Genomic DNA, 16,417 nt, shown 5'->3' on the forward strand with positions numbered 1-16,417 from the left:
ACGGTTATTTTTGAATGGTTATACACGTTTAAGAAAAACTGCACTTAACGTTGGGTAAAGAACGGAAAACTTTTGCACCCAGAGAATTTACCAACTCGGTTGCCGGAAAATTGCGGGCAAATAGGAGCCCGAATAGAAATGTACAGCAACAAAACCATGATTTTCACTGTTACGTTACAGTAATTTTACAATAATTTACAGTACGTTTTAGTGTAATGCTACAATACAAAAACAATAAACTTTAGCGTTTTTACAGTAAATTTTAATGTAAAATAGACTTTTACAGCGAAAATTTTTCTCCATGCATTTTTTTCTCGAAAACAGTAAAATTTAATGTGAATGCACTGTATCAGTTTTTCGCTGAACACTGAAATTTATTGTTACATGAAATTTTATTGTAAATCTACTGTGAGAACTTGGCATCGAACAATGTTGAAACAATAATAACTATAATATTAATTGTTTTATGATTGTTTTTAGAGTAAATGCTATTGTAAAATTCTATCCGAGTATTGTTATGCTAATCATGCGCACTAATTTGGACGTACTTTAGGCATGAGGAAACGCAGTTTTCAAACGTACAAAAATTTGCCCAAGACAAAATTCCGGCACTACCCAACAAACATTAGGAGCTGAACTATAAGACTACGTGTTGATTTAAAGCAGATTAAAGGTTATGTAAGCTGAATAAAACTTTCGCTGAACTATTTAAACATTAACAGTTTATTCAGCCTATTTAAAATCCAGTATTCGCCAGTTCTAACTAGGCTGAACTATACTGCTAATAAATGTAATAGCGACAATATTAAAGCTTTTATTCAACCATCTTAATTAGACTGAATTGCGAGTTGAATAAACGATGCTGTTACCAATAGTATTACCTTTAATCATTAAGCTGCACTACATGTCTTCAAGAGGTTGTTTTTACTTTTGCATTTGCCGTTATACCACTTTTGACTTTTAGCTGAAACTATGTGTTTAACAAATGTAATTGTAACTACTACAAAAATTGGCGCGATTAGCAAATCATGAGGAATGGCAACCGACCTGGGTTCGAGTCCCAATACACACACAATATTTTTTTTACTCTTAAGTGAAGGATTTTTTTATTATTTCAGTATATTCCAATTGAGATGTTTTGCATATATTACAGTTAAATAGCAATAGATCAATAAATGAATAAAGAAATAAAGAAAGTTTATTTAGTTTTTTTATATCTACTGAGTTTTCACCACGGGAAATACACGATTTACAGTTTTTCAATGTACAAGCTTACCAAATCACACGCGCCCTCGTTTATGTAAATTTACCTTTTAATTCGAAACGGTCTGTTTACTTGTGAAACATGAATATTCTCATATTGAACACAAGAGAAACTTTTTGTTCCAACGTTGCTATAAATTTTTGACACCAGCATTGTTACCATGATTTTTTTTCTATCCATCGACTTGCAGACAAAGGTACAATGAAATGATTATTCACGCTGGCGAACTTAATTGATATAAATAAATAAACCATTGAATTCGAACAGCGACTTCCTTAGAATTATAAATGACTTCAATCCATCATTCAGTTACCACCACTTTCATATAACACCCATTTTTACTTATCTAAATGTTTTGTGACAACCATAAATCCTCACCTTGGAAACAAAAACGACTATAATCATCATTTTTGAAATAAATAAATTATCTAATTTAAAATTTCCGAATGTTCTAAAAATTATTCAACAAAAAAAAATGAAATAAAAAAGTTATCGTAGGTTGGGATTCGAACCCAAGCCAACTAGGTTCATTCAAATCTACAGAAGGCTACTGTAGCCTTTGTACAGATTCTATTCAGCAGCCTAGACTTGTCGGTACATCGGTGAAATCTTAAGCATTCGATGTATGCAAGATTGGTGCAGACAGTAAGGTAAGTGCTTAGTATTCAACAGGTTGCTGGTTCGGATCCAGGTACGTGATATGATATCCAACAAGGTAATACAATTTTTCTCTAACTGTAACGTAACACTAATAAAAGAATATGGCTTCCAAAGAGATTGATGGCGTGTGTAACTTGAAATAAATGTCTTTTTTAACAATTTTTTCTATGATAATTCTCTCAGCTGAATAGCGGTAACGAAAAGGTTTATTGATAAAGCTGAACTGTGGTTTTCTTCAGGCTGTATACGTGCTGAAGAATTGTTCTTTCATGTGTCTTAATCAGACAAGCTGAATAAATTCTCCAAATCCCGGATGTTTAAGGGTGGAATAAACGATATATGATTACACGTATACCTCCAATGTTCAGCTAGAGCTGAATAAAGCAACTGTTAAAACGTTTATAAAACCACGAAATGTTTGTTGGGTATTTTCACTGGATGTCATTAATTCATTCCTTTAATATCAGTCGCCAGTTTTCATTTCGTTGTCTTAGGAAATTGATTTATAGCATGATGGATTGAATTGATTAAATAAATAGTCAGATTTCTAAAGCTGTTTTATATTGAACAACCCCGGAGCAGTAAGTTGCATTTTCTCGTGAAATAGCAGGCCACTAGACGTGTTTATTCCCACTTCGGCTAGAAAGTGCAACACTAGTGCAATTTACTGCCCGAATTAACTTAATTTAAATATTTTTAGCATTTTAATTGTTTAGTTCTCACCGATTTCTGTGACGTATGCAATTTGTATATTGTAAAAACGAACAATTAAAAAATATAAATCAAAGTTTTCAAAAATTTAAATATTGATCAAAATTAAAAATTTTGAATTGAATATTTAAAAAATCCAAATTGAAGACTTAAAAGTTGCAAAATTAAAACATTAAAATATAGCAAAATTTAAAAATCGGAAAATCGATTTTTTTTTTAATTAGAGGGGAGTGGGGCAATTCGGACTCCAGCTATGGTAATATTGTGAAAAGCATATATATATATATATATATATATATATATATATATATATATATATATATATATATATATATATATATATATATATATATATATATATATATATATATATATATATATATATATATATATATATATATATATATATATATATATATATATATATATATATATATATACATATATATATATATATATATATATATATATAATTTTCATGGCTGTCATGTAGCTCTCTAACTCACAAAATTTAGCGGTTCTCAGTTTTCGAGAGCGTGTGCTTTTTTGATAAATGTGTAAACCGAAAAACAAGATTATTGTTGACAACAACAATTAACTAAATTAAGTGCATTATCGTGATTTTGGACCTGTCGTCTAATATCTTTTATTTGCTCTCTTATTTTTGGCAAGACTATCAACTGTTTTCGTTTAATCGGTGTGTGAATATGGGTTGATCCAATTCGGACTTTTTACCTTATATACGATATGATACACGATCGCGAAAAACCGTTTGAGAGGTCGTGCTTTCAGGAAAAGATAAGTTTTCGCAAATCGGTTCACAAATTTCTACGTTTTTTGGCTCATAACCTATTGTTAGGTAATTTGGCCCAACTCTTACTTTTTATGGAATATTAGCCACAAAATTTTATATATCAAAAAGAACTTTTCAATTCACAGTTCGAAACATAGTGAAAATCAAATAGGAATAACATAGGTCAAAATAGGAATTTACTTCCATTGGAAAAATCGATAATAATGGAACAGGATTGGGGTAATTCGGACTTTTCTTGTACTTTTGCGCAGAACCCTTTATACACGAAACGGTAAGAGATCAAAAAAGTTGCCTTAAAAAATGTGCGCAATTGATCAGGCTTTTAGGAAAAAATATTTATTTGTTAATCGGTTGACACGTTCCAGTTCTATAACTCATAAACCCTTACTAGGTCCAAATTGGCCGACCCCTAATGATTACTGTACATTAAACATGACATAAAAAATTTGAAAAATAGGATTTCGGAATTGACGCTAAACGCAGTAATGTTAAAGACAAATTTTAAGATAATTCTAAACTAAATATGAGTTAGAAACTAGGGGCAGATCACTTGTGATGCATTTTTAAAAATCAGTGAAATTAAATGCATTTCTCGACAAACATATGATTACGGCCTAAAAGCCAACTGTCAAAATTCACTTTGAATGGAAATTCCGGACAAACCGTTACGCGCCAATCACAGATGTTGGTAGTAAACGAAAGAGAAAAGTTTTCTCTTTCATAAACTGTTGTGAACTGTGTTCCACTAGTAACGGTTTGTCCGGAATTTCCATTCAAAGTGGATTTTGACAGTTGGCTTTTAGGCCGTAATCATATGTTTGTCGAGATTTCTTTCCACCAAAATAGAAATTTGTAATGCATTTTGCGTTACGTGTAAGACGTCAAAACCCTACAAAAAACAGCCCTACATTCAACAAAACATCGAACAAAGTGGATCAGCGTAGGACGATTGTTAAGTAATCTTTTCTGCGAGGGAGTGCAAAGTTGATGCAAAAATGGAAATTAAATGCATTTTTTCTAAGTTGATGCAAATTTCTTATACATTTCCTAGAGTGATCTGCCCCTAGGTTAGAAAAGAGATCTGATTCGCAATGGATAGGTGACAATTGATTCACGCTAAACCTCCTGAATTCGCGGTTCGGCACGGGACGATTAAAATTGTGGTATAATCCTATTTTTCGGACGTATGCGCAAACTGTCGTGTACGGTACAAGACGGCAACGTTGCAAGTCGCATAGCAGTTTTACTGAGAGCTGTCGTGTTTGATTCGTTCATCAAGCTGACGAAGCGAAAAGAAGACGACAGAAATACTGCCGCAAAGCTGTACTGTTGGAACCCCTGAGTAAGGGGTGGGTCGCTTAGCACCCTTAGCACTAATCGAATTGTGCTTGTAAACAGCGTGATCTCCTGTGCCATGGTGAAAGCAATGGTTGCTACGATTATTTCACTGCACTTTGTTGACAGTTTTTGAGTTGTCAGAAGTGTGCCTCATTGTGTCACACAATGTGATAACGAGTGAAATGATTATGTATTACTGTGAATCGTTTACTTATATCGTGTTATCGTAGCTGATATAGTGTTTATGGCACATTGTTCTAAGCGACTAACCCCTTGGTTTGGGGTGAAAATGGCAAATTTGAGTAGATCTTACTCAAAAAGCAAATGCGAAAAATAATTATTTCGTATTTTTAATACAACAACATGGGATATCACCAGTACTTCAAATATCATTTAACTGAACCTCCAGACGCTAGCGATGGCTAGAAATATAATTCGAGTACGGTTCTCCACACCTATTTCATGTCAATCATCACCTCGTTGTAATGGCAGAAACTACAAAAATACGAAAGGATGTTTGATTTGAATAGAAGCAAAACTTAATTAAATTTGTGAATGATCCGAGTCGACTCTACAACCACTAGGTCCGCGGCGGGGTCTTTCATCCAAGTTTTAGTCAACATTGAAGTTCACTTTTTCTTGTGGAAAAGTATTTTTTCCACTCGAAATTTTGAAAATTGAATCGTTACTCACTAGTTGAGTTTATTCTACTTAAATAACTCATTCTTTGACATATTCAGATTTTTTTTTGTTGTGAAAATCATCAGTCGTGTCAAATCTGACAAACTGTCCTTCAGACTCAATTTTTTTAACGTGACAGGTACAGAGAACAGACGTCCATCTTCATCCTTCAACTTGTGTAAAAATCCCTAACGGTTTCGAAGGTAGTTGGGATATCTACACCAGGTGCGCTACTGTCGTCATGTTTTTAGTGGCTGAGTTCGACTGAATTGACAGCAGTTATTTCTCTACTCAGTCAAACTAGTCCGAAACCGGTTCGGACTTCCAGCATTAATTCCAGCTCAAATGCATCAACCGATAGAGTCGGAATCGGTTGTTTTCTTCGAGCAAGATTCCATAGTGAATCCATTCAGGATTTCGAACCGGTTCCGGAATGGATTTGACGGATAGTTGGGATAGGTTGGTGTGGCGGCGCTAGTATTTATCGTATATTAATTCAAATGTTTACACACGTTTTTTAAATATTTTTGTTCGATCATGGATGTCTGTTCTCTGTGGACAAATGGCGTATCCAGGTTGGCAAATATCCGCCGCGCTGAAGGGAATATTTCAGTTGTTTGCCCCGTCCTTCATTCGTTCAATGCAGCGCATTCATTCAATTATTTTCGGTTCAAATTATTTTGCAAACTGAATATTGTTTCTATGCTGGTTCTGAGCTGGATTATCGAGTAAAAATATTCAAATAATATAGAAAATGTGCAGCATTCTCCATGTAGACGGGGATCTTAACCTTAACGTTATCATGTTCAACAAAGTGGTCATGTTATTGCTCTGGATAAATTGACCTAGTGAGATATGCGGTTCGATGTGCATCAGTACCACATTTCGAGCATGTTGAAGCTGAATGAGATTAGAATCATATATGGTAATAAACTTTTCTGCTTCACTCGCGGGAAGGTGAATTCCGCACGTTTTGATGTGTCTCACGGTGAACTCATTGTACTCGTTGGTCGTGACTAGTGCCGTTGGTGGTTGGAAACAGATTGAGCTATCTCTAATTGCTTATCAGTTCAATAATAAACGTTTTCCCGGACAGAAAACTTGAAGTTTCCTTCAATTCTATTAAAATTTAAACAAATTTTCATTTTTAAACGAGATAATAAACTAAAATTTTAATGATTGATGGTTTATTGATTTGAACAGCATGCAATTGTTCAAAGTTCCCCGACTCATTATCGTCGAAAGGTTTTATAACCAAAATAAAACTTATGGAAAGGCGTCTTATAACGCAAGGTCCGCGCTTTTAAGAGATATCTTCGATCGCTCGACGTGCTTTTGTAGATTCTCCATTTTAAGATTTAAGTTTAATAAATATGTTTCCCAATTCCCCGTTGTTTAACCAAAAATCTCTTCCCAGTTGCTGTCTCACCCGACTCCAGAGCGTAGTACAACCAGCCATTTGTTTTAAACGGAGCTACCGACGGTACTTAACCAATGATGATGGAAGGCAATAGGAATCAACATTGTTGGGCCGGTACCTATCAAGACACCTGCTGGAAGAAGCGCGCTCCTGTTCTGTTACAACAGGATTTGGAGAGGCGAATCTTTACCAGATTCTAGGTGTACAGTTCTTATCATACTGGTACCAAAAAGAAACTAAGACGCTCGATCACTTAAAGATTTTCTGATCGTCAACGTTCTACTATGTACACTGAAAAAAATCCAAACGTTAATTCTATTTGCTCCAAACCGCTTAAAATTCATATGAAGAATTTTCTGATCAGCTGATTATTTCTTGTTTACTTCTTCTGACGTTACTCCGAGGAGTGCGACGTCCGACAATATCGTTGATTCGGTCCAACATCAAACGAATCGGACTAACGAAAGATGCTTGTCGAACGAGTTTTTCTGTTCGCAGAAGTAGACTTGCTGACAGAACCCACCGCTGAATTGTCAAACAAACGTCTATCGGATTGCCTAATTGTATGTCAACACGTTCAATCCTATAAAGATACCCCCTAAGAAAATTATGTTTCAAAATCTGCAATGACCCTCTAAGAACGGTTGGTTTCAAAATCGTCCAATGAAGGACGTTTGTACGACCAATTTGGACAACGTCCAAATAACCGTTCAACGAACGTCCATCGTTGGACCCGTGTTGAACGATTTTGAAACAATTTTTTGGACGTCTCAGTGGGGAAGAACGTTCGTAGGACCAACATTAGACGACTCCCAACAAACCGTTCGACAGACGTCCGTCGTTGGACAGTTTTGAAACAATTTTTCGGGCTTCCCAGTGAGTGAGTCGATGTTCGATTGGATTCGTGTTTGACAGCTAAGTCCGAATCCAAACGATGAAAAATGGAGTCTCTGCAGTTATTTTTCTAGAGTTTTTCTAGTAATGGGGACATTGGAAGCATGGTCATCACATGGTTTTCCTGTATTTTGTAGCCACTCAAGGCGGCCTTCTCTTTATTTATTTATATAACAACATAATGAGCGGCTACTTTTGCCGCAATCAAAAAAATCACTCACGATGCTCTCGTATGCCTACGCATATGTCGGATAAGCCGAGAATTAATCATGAACTTTTTGCCACACATGCTGCACTGGAACCTACGTTCCTCGTGAGTTTTCAGATGTCGCTTTAGCTGTATATCGAGGGAATACTGTTTGCCACAAGTGTCACATTTGAGGGGATGTTCCGTGGCATGTACCGCCCTGTGATACCGCAGTGAAGTCTTTTTGGTGAAACTTTTGTCACACATGTCACATTGGAACGGACGCTCGCTGGAGTGAGTGAGTGAGTGAGACGCAAAACTGTTGCGTGAAGCATATCCTTTACCACAAACATCACACCGGTACATTAGATCCCCAGTATGGATTCTCGTATGAATCTCCAGATGTTTTCTGACTGCATAATCATTTCCGCACACGTCGCAATGGAACGGTCCGCCCGGCGTTTCACGAATATGCCTCCGCATATGACGGACGAGTAGCGAATTAATCGGGTAAGCCTTGTCGCAGATAGTGCACCGATGCAGACGGTCCGTGCGGTGAGCTCTAAGGTGTTGCTTTAACTGTACCTTCAAGGAACATTTTTTGCCACAAATGTCACATTCGAAGGGATGCTCCGTCGCATGTACCACACTGTGATACTGTAGCGATTTGATAATTTTGAAACTTTTACCACAGACGTCACAGGTGTGTGGGCGCTCGTCACTGTGTGATAGGCGGTGATTATTGAGCAGGGCCTTCCGGTAGAAACCTTTCCCGCAAATGTCACACCCGTGGGGTACTGTATCGGTGTGGGTACGCATGTGTTGGCCAAGATTGAACAGTGTACTGCACTGTCGGTCGCAAATGATGCATTTCGTTGGGTTGTTGAGGATGGTATCTTTCGTATCCGGCTGGTCGACGGAGTGGCTGGAACAAGAATAGAACAAAGAATATTTAATTTAAAAAGATTTTATCATATGCAGCGATAGCAATATTGTTTTTAAACCTTTACTAATCTAGGACGGGACGCGCGAATAGGCAGTTTCTTTTGTTTTGTTCATTTTTTCTGTTGTCTCGCACAGTATTCCCACGTTTTTTTTCGTATCCGCGAGTCTCGTCCCAGTTTGGGACGGATACAAAAAAATCTAACGTCAAACGCAGCCAAAGGGGACTGTCAAACGCAGCCAGTCCGTCAGATACTTTTACAATACGCTGTACGTTTTGCAATCTCAAGTTGCATTCAAAAATTTTATTAGATCTGATAAGATAACGTCTCCTTGAATTGGAACATGGTTTTGGATATGTTTTTTCTTAAATGAAAATGAAAATTTTAAGATATTTTTAATTGTTCGTTTCTATTATCATCAGCAGAATGAGTTTAGTAAAGTTGTGACGGCAATCATCGAACGTTGATCTCAACATTGTTTCGCTATTATTTATTCTTCGTTCGTTTGTCTATGCCTAATGTGTTAGTTTAACGGAGCCGTGGATCTGTAATATACGTAATGGCGCGAGGAGACAATTTTTCACGCCGGGTAATAAAGAGTGTGAATTCGTCGTTTTTTATCATCGGTGATGGTGTTTGATGCTGATGTATTGAACGTAGTTTTCGTAGCTGTAATTGTTGCCTTGACAGAAGCCACAAAGTTGGCAACCAGTTGTGAATCAGGTGATGGTATTTCAGTTTGTCGATTTGATTGTCGTACATGTGATAAACTTCCATTAAATTTGTTATCAAGCATGGAATTTTATCGGTTATTCAATATTCTACTGGTTTTATGTTCCTTCAAGTATCCAACGCAAGAGGAACCATAAATATTGATCTGAACGGAACGGAACTTGAAAATTTAAAATCGTTTAACTTTAACTTGAATACTTTATTATGCATACAGTTCTATAGAAACCATTTCACCCACATATATTACTTGAGGGCTTAATTTCTTTCAGCTGTCATACGCTAAACTGTCAGTATATTTAAACATTTGAAATAGCTTGCCCAACGTATTTACAGTTTGTTCGGGTTCCATCCCGAAAATAATCCGACCGAAAAGCTATTTTTGATTTGTTTTCCTCCACCTATCAGTACATTGACAGGTGGAGAAAAAAACGTTGATTACACTAATACTATTAGACAATCCTCTGATCAACTGTTTAGGTTCTTCTGACATTACTCCGGTGAGCGCGACGTCCGACAATATCGTTGATTCGATCCAACATCAAACGAAACGGACTAAGGAAAGATGTTTGTCGGACGAGTTTTTCTTTTCGCAGGAGTAGACTTGTTGACAAAACCCACCGCTGAATTGTCAAACAAACGTCACATGGATTGCCAAATTACGCAGATTGGAAAATACTCTATAATTGTGCTTGTATTAAAGCGAAGAAAAAACGCATAGCCAAAATGAAACGAGGGATTACTCGCCTGCTACACTCTGCGCGTAATTTACCCGAACAGAACCAGACATTATTGAGAGGTAAATGGCGACCGACCTTCTCACAAGTGAACCTTCATGTGACGGTTGAGAGCAATTTTCGAGTCGAACTTTCCTTCGCATATCGCACATTCGAACGGTTTAGCGCCGGCGCTTGAGTGACATTTTCGGTGCGCGGTAAGGTATTTATTGTCCCGGTACGATGCACCACAAATTTCGCATTTGTACGGACGTTCACCGGTATGAGTACGCAAGTGGTGACCGAGGAGGTAGTTAAGCTTAAACGCTTTGCCGCAAATGTTGCACTGATACTGACTGTGCGTTTTCAGATGTTGCCCGAATTGTACCTTGGTGGAAAATTCTTCGCCACATGTGTCACACTTCAGGGGACGTTCTGTTGCATGTCGTACACCACGCATGTGGGTGACGAGGTCCTTACGAAGTCTGAATGCTTTGTTGCAAAGATTGCACTTATGCGGCCGCTCTGCACTGTGACGTTTCCGATGTTGCTTCAGCTGTTTCTCGAGGGAAAAATCTTTACCACAAGTGTCACATTTGAAGGGACGTTCCGTCGCATGTACCGTCCCCTTGTGATACTGCAACAAATAGGCTGCGTAGAAGCTTTTGCCACAGATGTCACATTTGTGGGGATGCTCAAAATCACTCTCAGTAGTATGGCATCTAGCATGATTTCTCAAGCTGCCCTCCTTGGGAAACGTTTTTCCGCATATGTCACAATGGAAAGGTCGAACATGCCGAAGCATGTGATCGGCTAGTTGAGATTTTACTCGCCAGGCTTTGTCGCAAATGCTGCACCGATACGGACGTTCCTGGTGAGTTTTCAGATGGTACCTGAGTTGTACATTGAGGGCAAACGCTTTACCGCAGGTGTCGCATTTGAAGGGATGTTTCGTCGCATGAGACGCGCTATGCCACCGCAGCACGTTTCGTGTGCGAAAGTTTTTGTCACATACTTCACATTTGTGCGGGGTTTCAACGCTGTGAGTTTTCAAATGTCCTAATATATATAACCGTGAAGCAAATTTTTTCCCACAAATATCACACTCGTACATGTTATCTCCAGTGTGAGATTTAGCATGAATTTGCAGATTTTTTTCGCTTGTCAAGATTTTCCCACATATATCGCAAAGAAACGACGACACCCGAAAATGTATTTTCATGTGTAGGACGAGAAGCGCTCTAGTTTTGAATCTTTTGTCACAAACATTGCATCGATGTAGACGTTCCGTGCTATGACATTTACGATGTTCTGCCAACCTTGCCTTGAAGGGAAATGTTTTACCACAAGTGTCACATTTGAAGGGATGTTCCGTCGCATGTACCCATTTGTGAGACCATAGCGATTGTAGTGTTTTGTAACTTTTGACGCACACATCACATTTGTATGGGCGCTTGTCAGTATGAAGCGTTCTGTGCTTAACGAGCATAACCTTCAAGTAATAGCCTTTCCCGCAAATGTCACAACTGTAGGGTGCTTCTTTGGTGTGGATACGCATGTGTCGATCAAGCTGGAACAGTGCAGCGCACTGTCGATCGCAAATGACGCATTTGGTGGATGCTTCTAGGCTGATATCATCATCATCATCATCATCCGGCTGGTCGGCAGAGTGACTGGAATAAAAAGAGAACAATTCGTCGACTATTAGATCATTGGCTGTATGTCTTCGGTACAATTGTTTCTGTCATCCTGGAACAATGTTCTCGATATTATTGTTTCGTTTTGATGAATGTATGCTGTCCCCAGAGTTTAAACATGTTCATTCGAGGATTACAAATTAGCCGACTGAGAAAGACAGGCTATCTCTACAAATATAAACAAACGGTAAATCCACTGGGAAAAAATATCCCGCAGCGGATTGAAATTGGAACGATACAGTTGGCCAATACAATGCATGCATTACAAATAAGTGGCCTAATTTCTGATGGCGATGAAAAAAAACAGCAAAATATAATTCAATGAAACACCTTTCCTTCAAATATTACGTCTATTAAGCTTTTCACAAAAATGTTTCGACGTCCTACCGGTAAGTCTTGTGGCAGTTAGCCAATGAAATGATGGATATCGGCTCTTTCGTGACCTTAACGATAAACTTTTCCTCCATTTAAGCCACGAGATTATTAGAGATTTGTCCAAAAAAAATCATCGTTCACTGCTAGAGGACGTTGCGAGGATTGACAATCAATTATGGCTATGACGGCGCGCTTCTCCGAAAAAAAAAATGTTTCCACCAGTGCATTAAACCGCTCCGTCTGGGTGGTTGTCTCCCGGTTGCTCCGACTTCCTGGCATAAGGTGCGGAACAATCTTGCTCCCAGAGTTCCTCTTCAGCTTCTGTGTTACATTTAAAGTGGATAAAGGGTAATCATAAGTGCAATAATGAGGTGTTAGAAGGGAGTGTGTAGCACGCAGTTAAAAAGACAGGATAGCATGAACGCACCCCACCCGCGATGAGTTGTCAGTCGCGGGATAACGGCAGCACTGGAGCTGTCAAACAAAAAACTGCATGGGTCAAAATGCTTGTTTTGTTTTTTTTTATTTACGTGACTTTAATAATTTTTTTCATTCGTCACGTTCATGGGTCAAAAGCTGTGTGAGCCGGTGAAGTACAGACGTACCCATCGTTTAGGATGCTGAATGCAAGTACAAAGGACAGTACAGATCAAACGCTGAAAGTTTTCTCAAACTTCAGTCAATCATGTGGAGATTTTGAAGACTAGAATTAAACGTTCAAAGACCGTCAAAAATAATAGCAGAACAATCGCTTAGGAAGTGGCGGATAATTATCGTTTAGGAAGTGGCGGATGGTTATATGTTCTGGCCGAACACCGGAACCCCTGTGTCCAGTAAAGGAACGCGAGGAAGTCACGACGGTTGAGCGGTAAGTCTGCACAAATATCTCCCTTTCCTCGTCCATTTTGCTTTGCTTTTCGTGATTGGGTCAGCTAGCCTTTCTTTCAAGATTACATTTACTGCACCTGACTGTCGGGTGGCCGGAACCAGGATTCCGTTCGAGACTTGCCTTTCTCCAGAATGGAAAGGTTGTTGTAAATTCCGACTATATTCTGCTGAGACGACGTGTCATGCTGTACGAAGAAACCATCGAGTGTAGTTACTTGACTGTGCTCGCCATGGCTGCTGTAAATCAACTTATAACGCTGTCATATCTTTTTCTGTGCACAAAAGGGTTACTACGATTGGCAGTGCAGAGGCGGATTTATCTCCAGGTAGCCGAGTAATCGCATAAAAGCTCGCTTAAACCCAGTCAAAAAAAAGACGAACATTGTCAGGCGAATTGAACATTTTGACGTTTGACTCTACTCGCAGTGGCGTAGTAACGGAGATGGGGAGAGATCGGTGACAAACCCTCCTCCTCCGAAATATTTCATTAAAACACGAAATATTTTAATAAGTTTAATTTTCTTTTGCAAAAGTTATCATCTGAGAATATTTTCTTGTAGTGAAAATTAGATACAGACCTCAGCACCTACCAGTTAGCTCGTTGTGGAGGCTAGGAGCTACATCGATTAGATTGCGACGAAGCGGAGAGTTGAATGGCTCACTTGTATCATAACAAAATTAGACGCTAATTGGTTCACGAAACGGACACCGGTACCGAGAGAAATTCCGCCGCCAGGGAACTCTCAGTCGGAGTAGGTCAGTTGTAGTTTCGGGAGAAATTCCGTTACCGAGGAACTCTCATTCGGTTTAAGCTGAGTTTAACGCCGGTTACTATCCGCTTAGATCGCGACAAAGCAGACACTAAATGGCTCACGGAAATCGGAGCTGAATGGCTCATGGTATCAGGAGCTAAATAGAGCACTGAAATCAAAGCATTTGAAACGGGAGCTAAACAGTTCACAGAAATGTTTGCGGTAACTTACCGCGGAATAATATCCGCGTGGACTTCGTGGCTAAATGTCTCAAGTACGCAGAGGATCTATATAACGAAATAATTGGAGAGAATGACGGAAAGCACCAGGAATGTCGGGAATTAAATTTATGAAAGGTCGAGCCATGTAATGAATTTAGCAAGGGTCCGAGTTAAATTCAAGAAACTCGTGAACCAAAGGCTTCGTGATCGCCAAAATCAACAGAAAAGCGGATAGTGGTGCAGTTCAGCCTGGGATGTGAAGTGGGCAGTAGAGTAACCGCTTTAGTGAGGTTAGATATACGATTGTGCAATGAAGGTTCCGTTAGCGCATTTCGGAGAGTCGGGAGAGAGTATCATCTACGTCACATTCTGTAGTTCTTCACTGGCGGGGAACATGAACTGGAGCGTGTGAGAGAAGTATACCCATAGCAATCACCAGGCGATTCGCTACCACATCGGCCAAGGAATCCTACTTCAGCGCAGAGAAGGACGACTGGCGCGCGAAAGAGAAATACCTCTTCGTTGCGGCACTCTTGCGGCTGAGCTACCAAGAAGGATTGTGATGGCTTGTGACGCCACAATGCCACGAAATCTGAAACCATGCAGTAGCCGGCGTCCAGCCCCGATTCGGATGGAATACCAAACGTGGCGCTGAAAGCTGGATCCTAGTATATCCGGACGCGTTCAGGATGGTGCTGCTGAAATGTATAGATGATGGCAATTTCTCCAAAATGTGGAAGGTACAGAAGCTGATGATGGATACACTCAGAAAACTCGGAAAAGTAATCGACGACCGGTTGAGCTTCACCACCCACGACGACTACGCCTGCGAATGGTCGGCGAACGCAACGAACGGGACAGCGAGGATCATGCCAAACATCTGTGGTCCGAGAAGCAGCACGAGACGTCTTCTAGCTAGCGTTTCGTATGCGATACTGGGATACAAGGTTCCGGCCTGGGTGATACAAGGTTTCGCGGGGGCGTACAGAACAATATCGTCGGAGGCAGTACACGTTATCGCCGGGATGATCCCCATCTGGACCTACCGGCTCATTCAAAACCTGTTGATGTGGTTCAATAAAAAGCACGTTGAAGTGATATTTCACCTAACGCAGCTCCTGTCGGGCCACGGTTATATCAGGAAGTATCCTAATCGGTTCGAAAACGCAACGTTACCATTGTGCCCGGAGTATGAAAACACCTAGGAGACACCAGAGCACACGATCTTCGAATGTCCGAGGATCGAAGCGATACGCAGGACATACTCCAAAATGGGAGTGCCGAACATCAACCCGGATAATGTTGTCCACAAAATGACAAGCGATGTAATCAGGGTCAGCGGATAACGTGGGTAGTACGAGTAGTACTACCCACTCGAAAATAACCGAGGGGGGAATTACCCACTCGAAGGTTTGTAACACACTAAAACCTGAGATTAACCACGTATGCATCTCGCGAACAGAATGCATGTGCCTGTAATTCTCGATGCAGAGTTCACATTCGATAATCCAGAGTTTAGATTCCATAGCCCAGCGACCAGAACCCAGAGTCGCGAGTCCTTAACCCAAAATACTGAGGTGAGTCTAGAGTCCAGAATCCAGAGTTCAGTGTCGAGAATGCAGAGTCCATAGCGCAGCAATCACAACCCAAAGTTCCGAAGACAGAGCTCAGATTCCAGAATTCCGAATGCAGAGTTCAGAGTCCAGAGCGCAGAGTTCAGGGCCCAAAGTACAGAGTTCAGATGGCAGAGCCCAGAGACCAGAAGCCAGAGTCTAGAGCTCTTATCCCAAAATACTGAGCCCAGATTCCTCAGCACATAATCCAGAGTCCAAAGCCCAGAGCACCTAACCCAAAATAGTGAGACCAGAGTTTAGAGTCCAGATTCCAGAGCTCAGGGTCCACAATCTAGAGTTCAAATTCGATAATCCAGAGTTCAGAAGCCAGAGACCAGAGATTCCACAGCCCAGCAACCAGAACCTAGAGTCCCGAAGAGAGCCCAGAGTCCGGAGTCCAGAATCCAGAGTCCCGAGTGCAGAGGGAATAGTCCAAAGTTTAAAGTCCAGAGTCCACAGTTCAGAGTCCAAAATCAAGACCTAGAGCCCATAGCTTAGAGAACACAGTCCACA

General features: G+C 39.8%; 2 protein-coding genes across 2 annotated transcripts in view; both read right to left on the reverse strand.

The window, feature by feature from the left end:
• Positions 1-7,911: 7,911 nt before the first annotated feature.
• Positions 7,912-9,034, reverse strand: LOC131688116 (gastrula zinc finger protein XlCGF57.1-like). Its single transcript, XM_058972270.1, has 2 exons — positions 8,974-9,034; positions 7,912-8,894 (listed from the first exon to the last, which is right to left on the reverse strand). Exon 2 carries the CDS (start codon positions 8,786-8,788, stop codon positions 8,000-8,002), a length of 789 nt encoding a protein of 262 aa, XP_058828253.1. The 5' UTR covers positions 8,789-8,894; positions 8,974-9,034; the 3' UTR covers positions 7,912-7,999.
• Positions 9,035-9,321: 287 nt separating this feature from the next.
• Positions 9,322-16,417, reverse strand: part of LOC131688075 (zinc finger protein 624-like) — a 170,005-nt gene continuing 162,909 nt past the window's right edge. Inside the window, exon 2 of the mRNA XM_058972230.1 lies at positions 9,322-12,031. Within this exon, the coding sequence (XP_058828213.1) occupies positions 10,462-11,916 (1,455 nt within the window). The 5' untranslated portion in view covers positions 11,917-12,031 and the 3' untranslated portion in view covers positions 9,322-10,461. The remainder of the gene's footprint in view (positions 12,032-16,417) is intronic.

Source organism: Topomyia yanbarensis, chromosome 1 (assembly GCF_030247195.1).
Source record: "Topomyia yanbarensis strain Yona2022 chromosome 1, ASM3024719v1, whole genome shotgun sequence".
Lineage (NCBI taxonomy): Eukaryota > Metazoa > Arthropoda > Insecta > Diptera > Culicidae > Topomyia > Topomyia yanbarensis.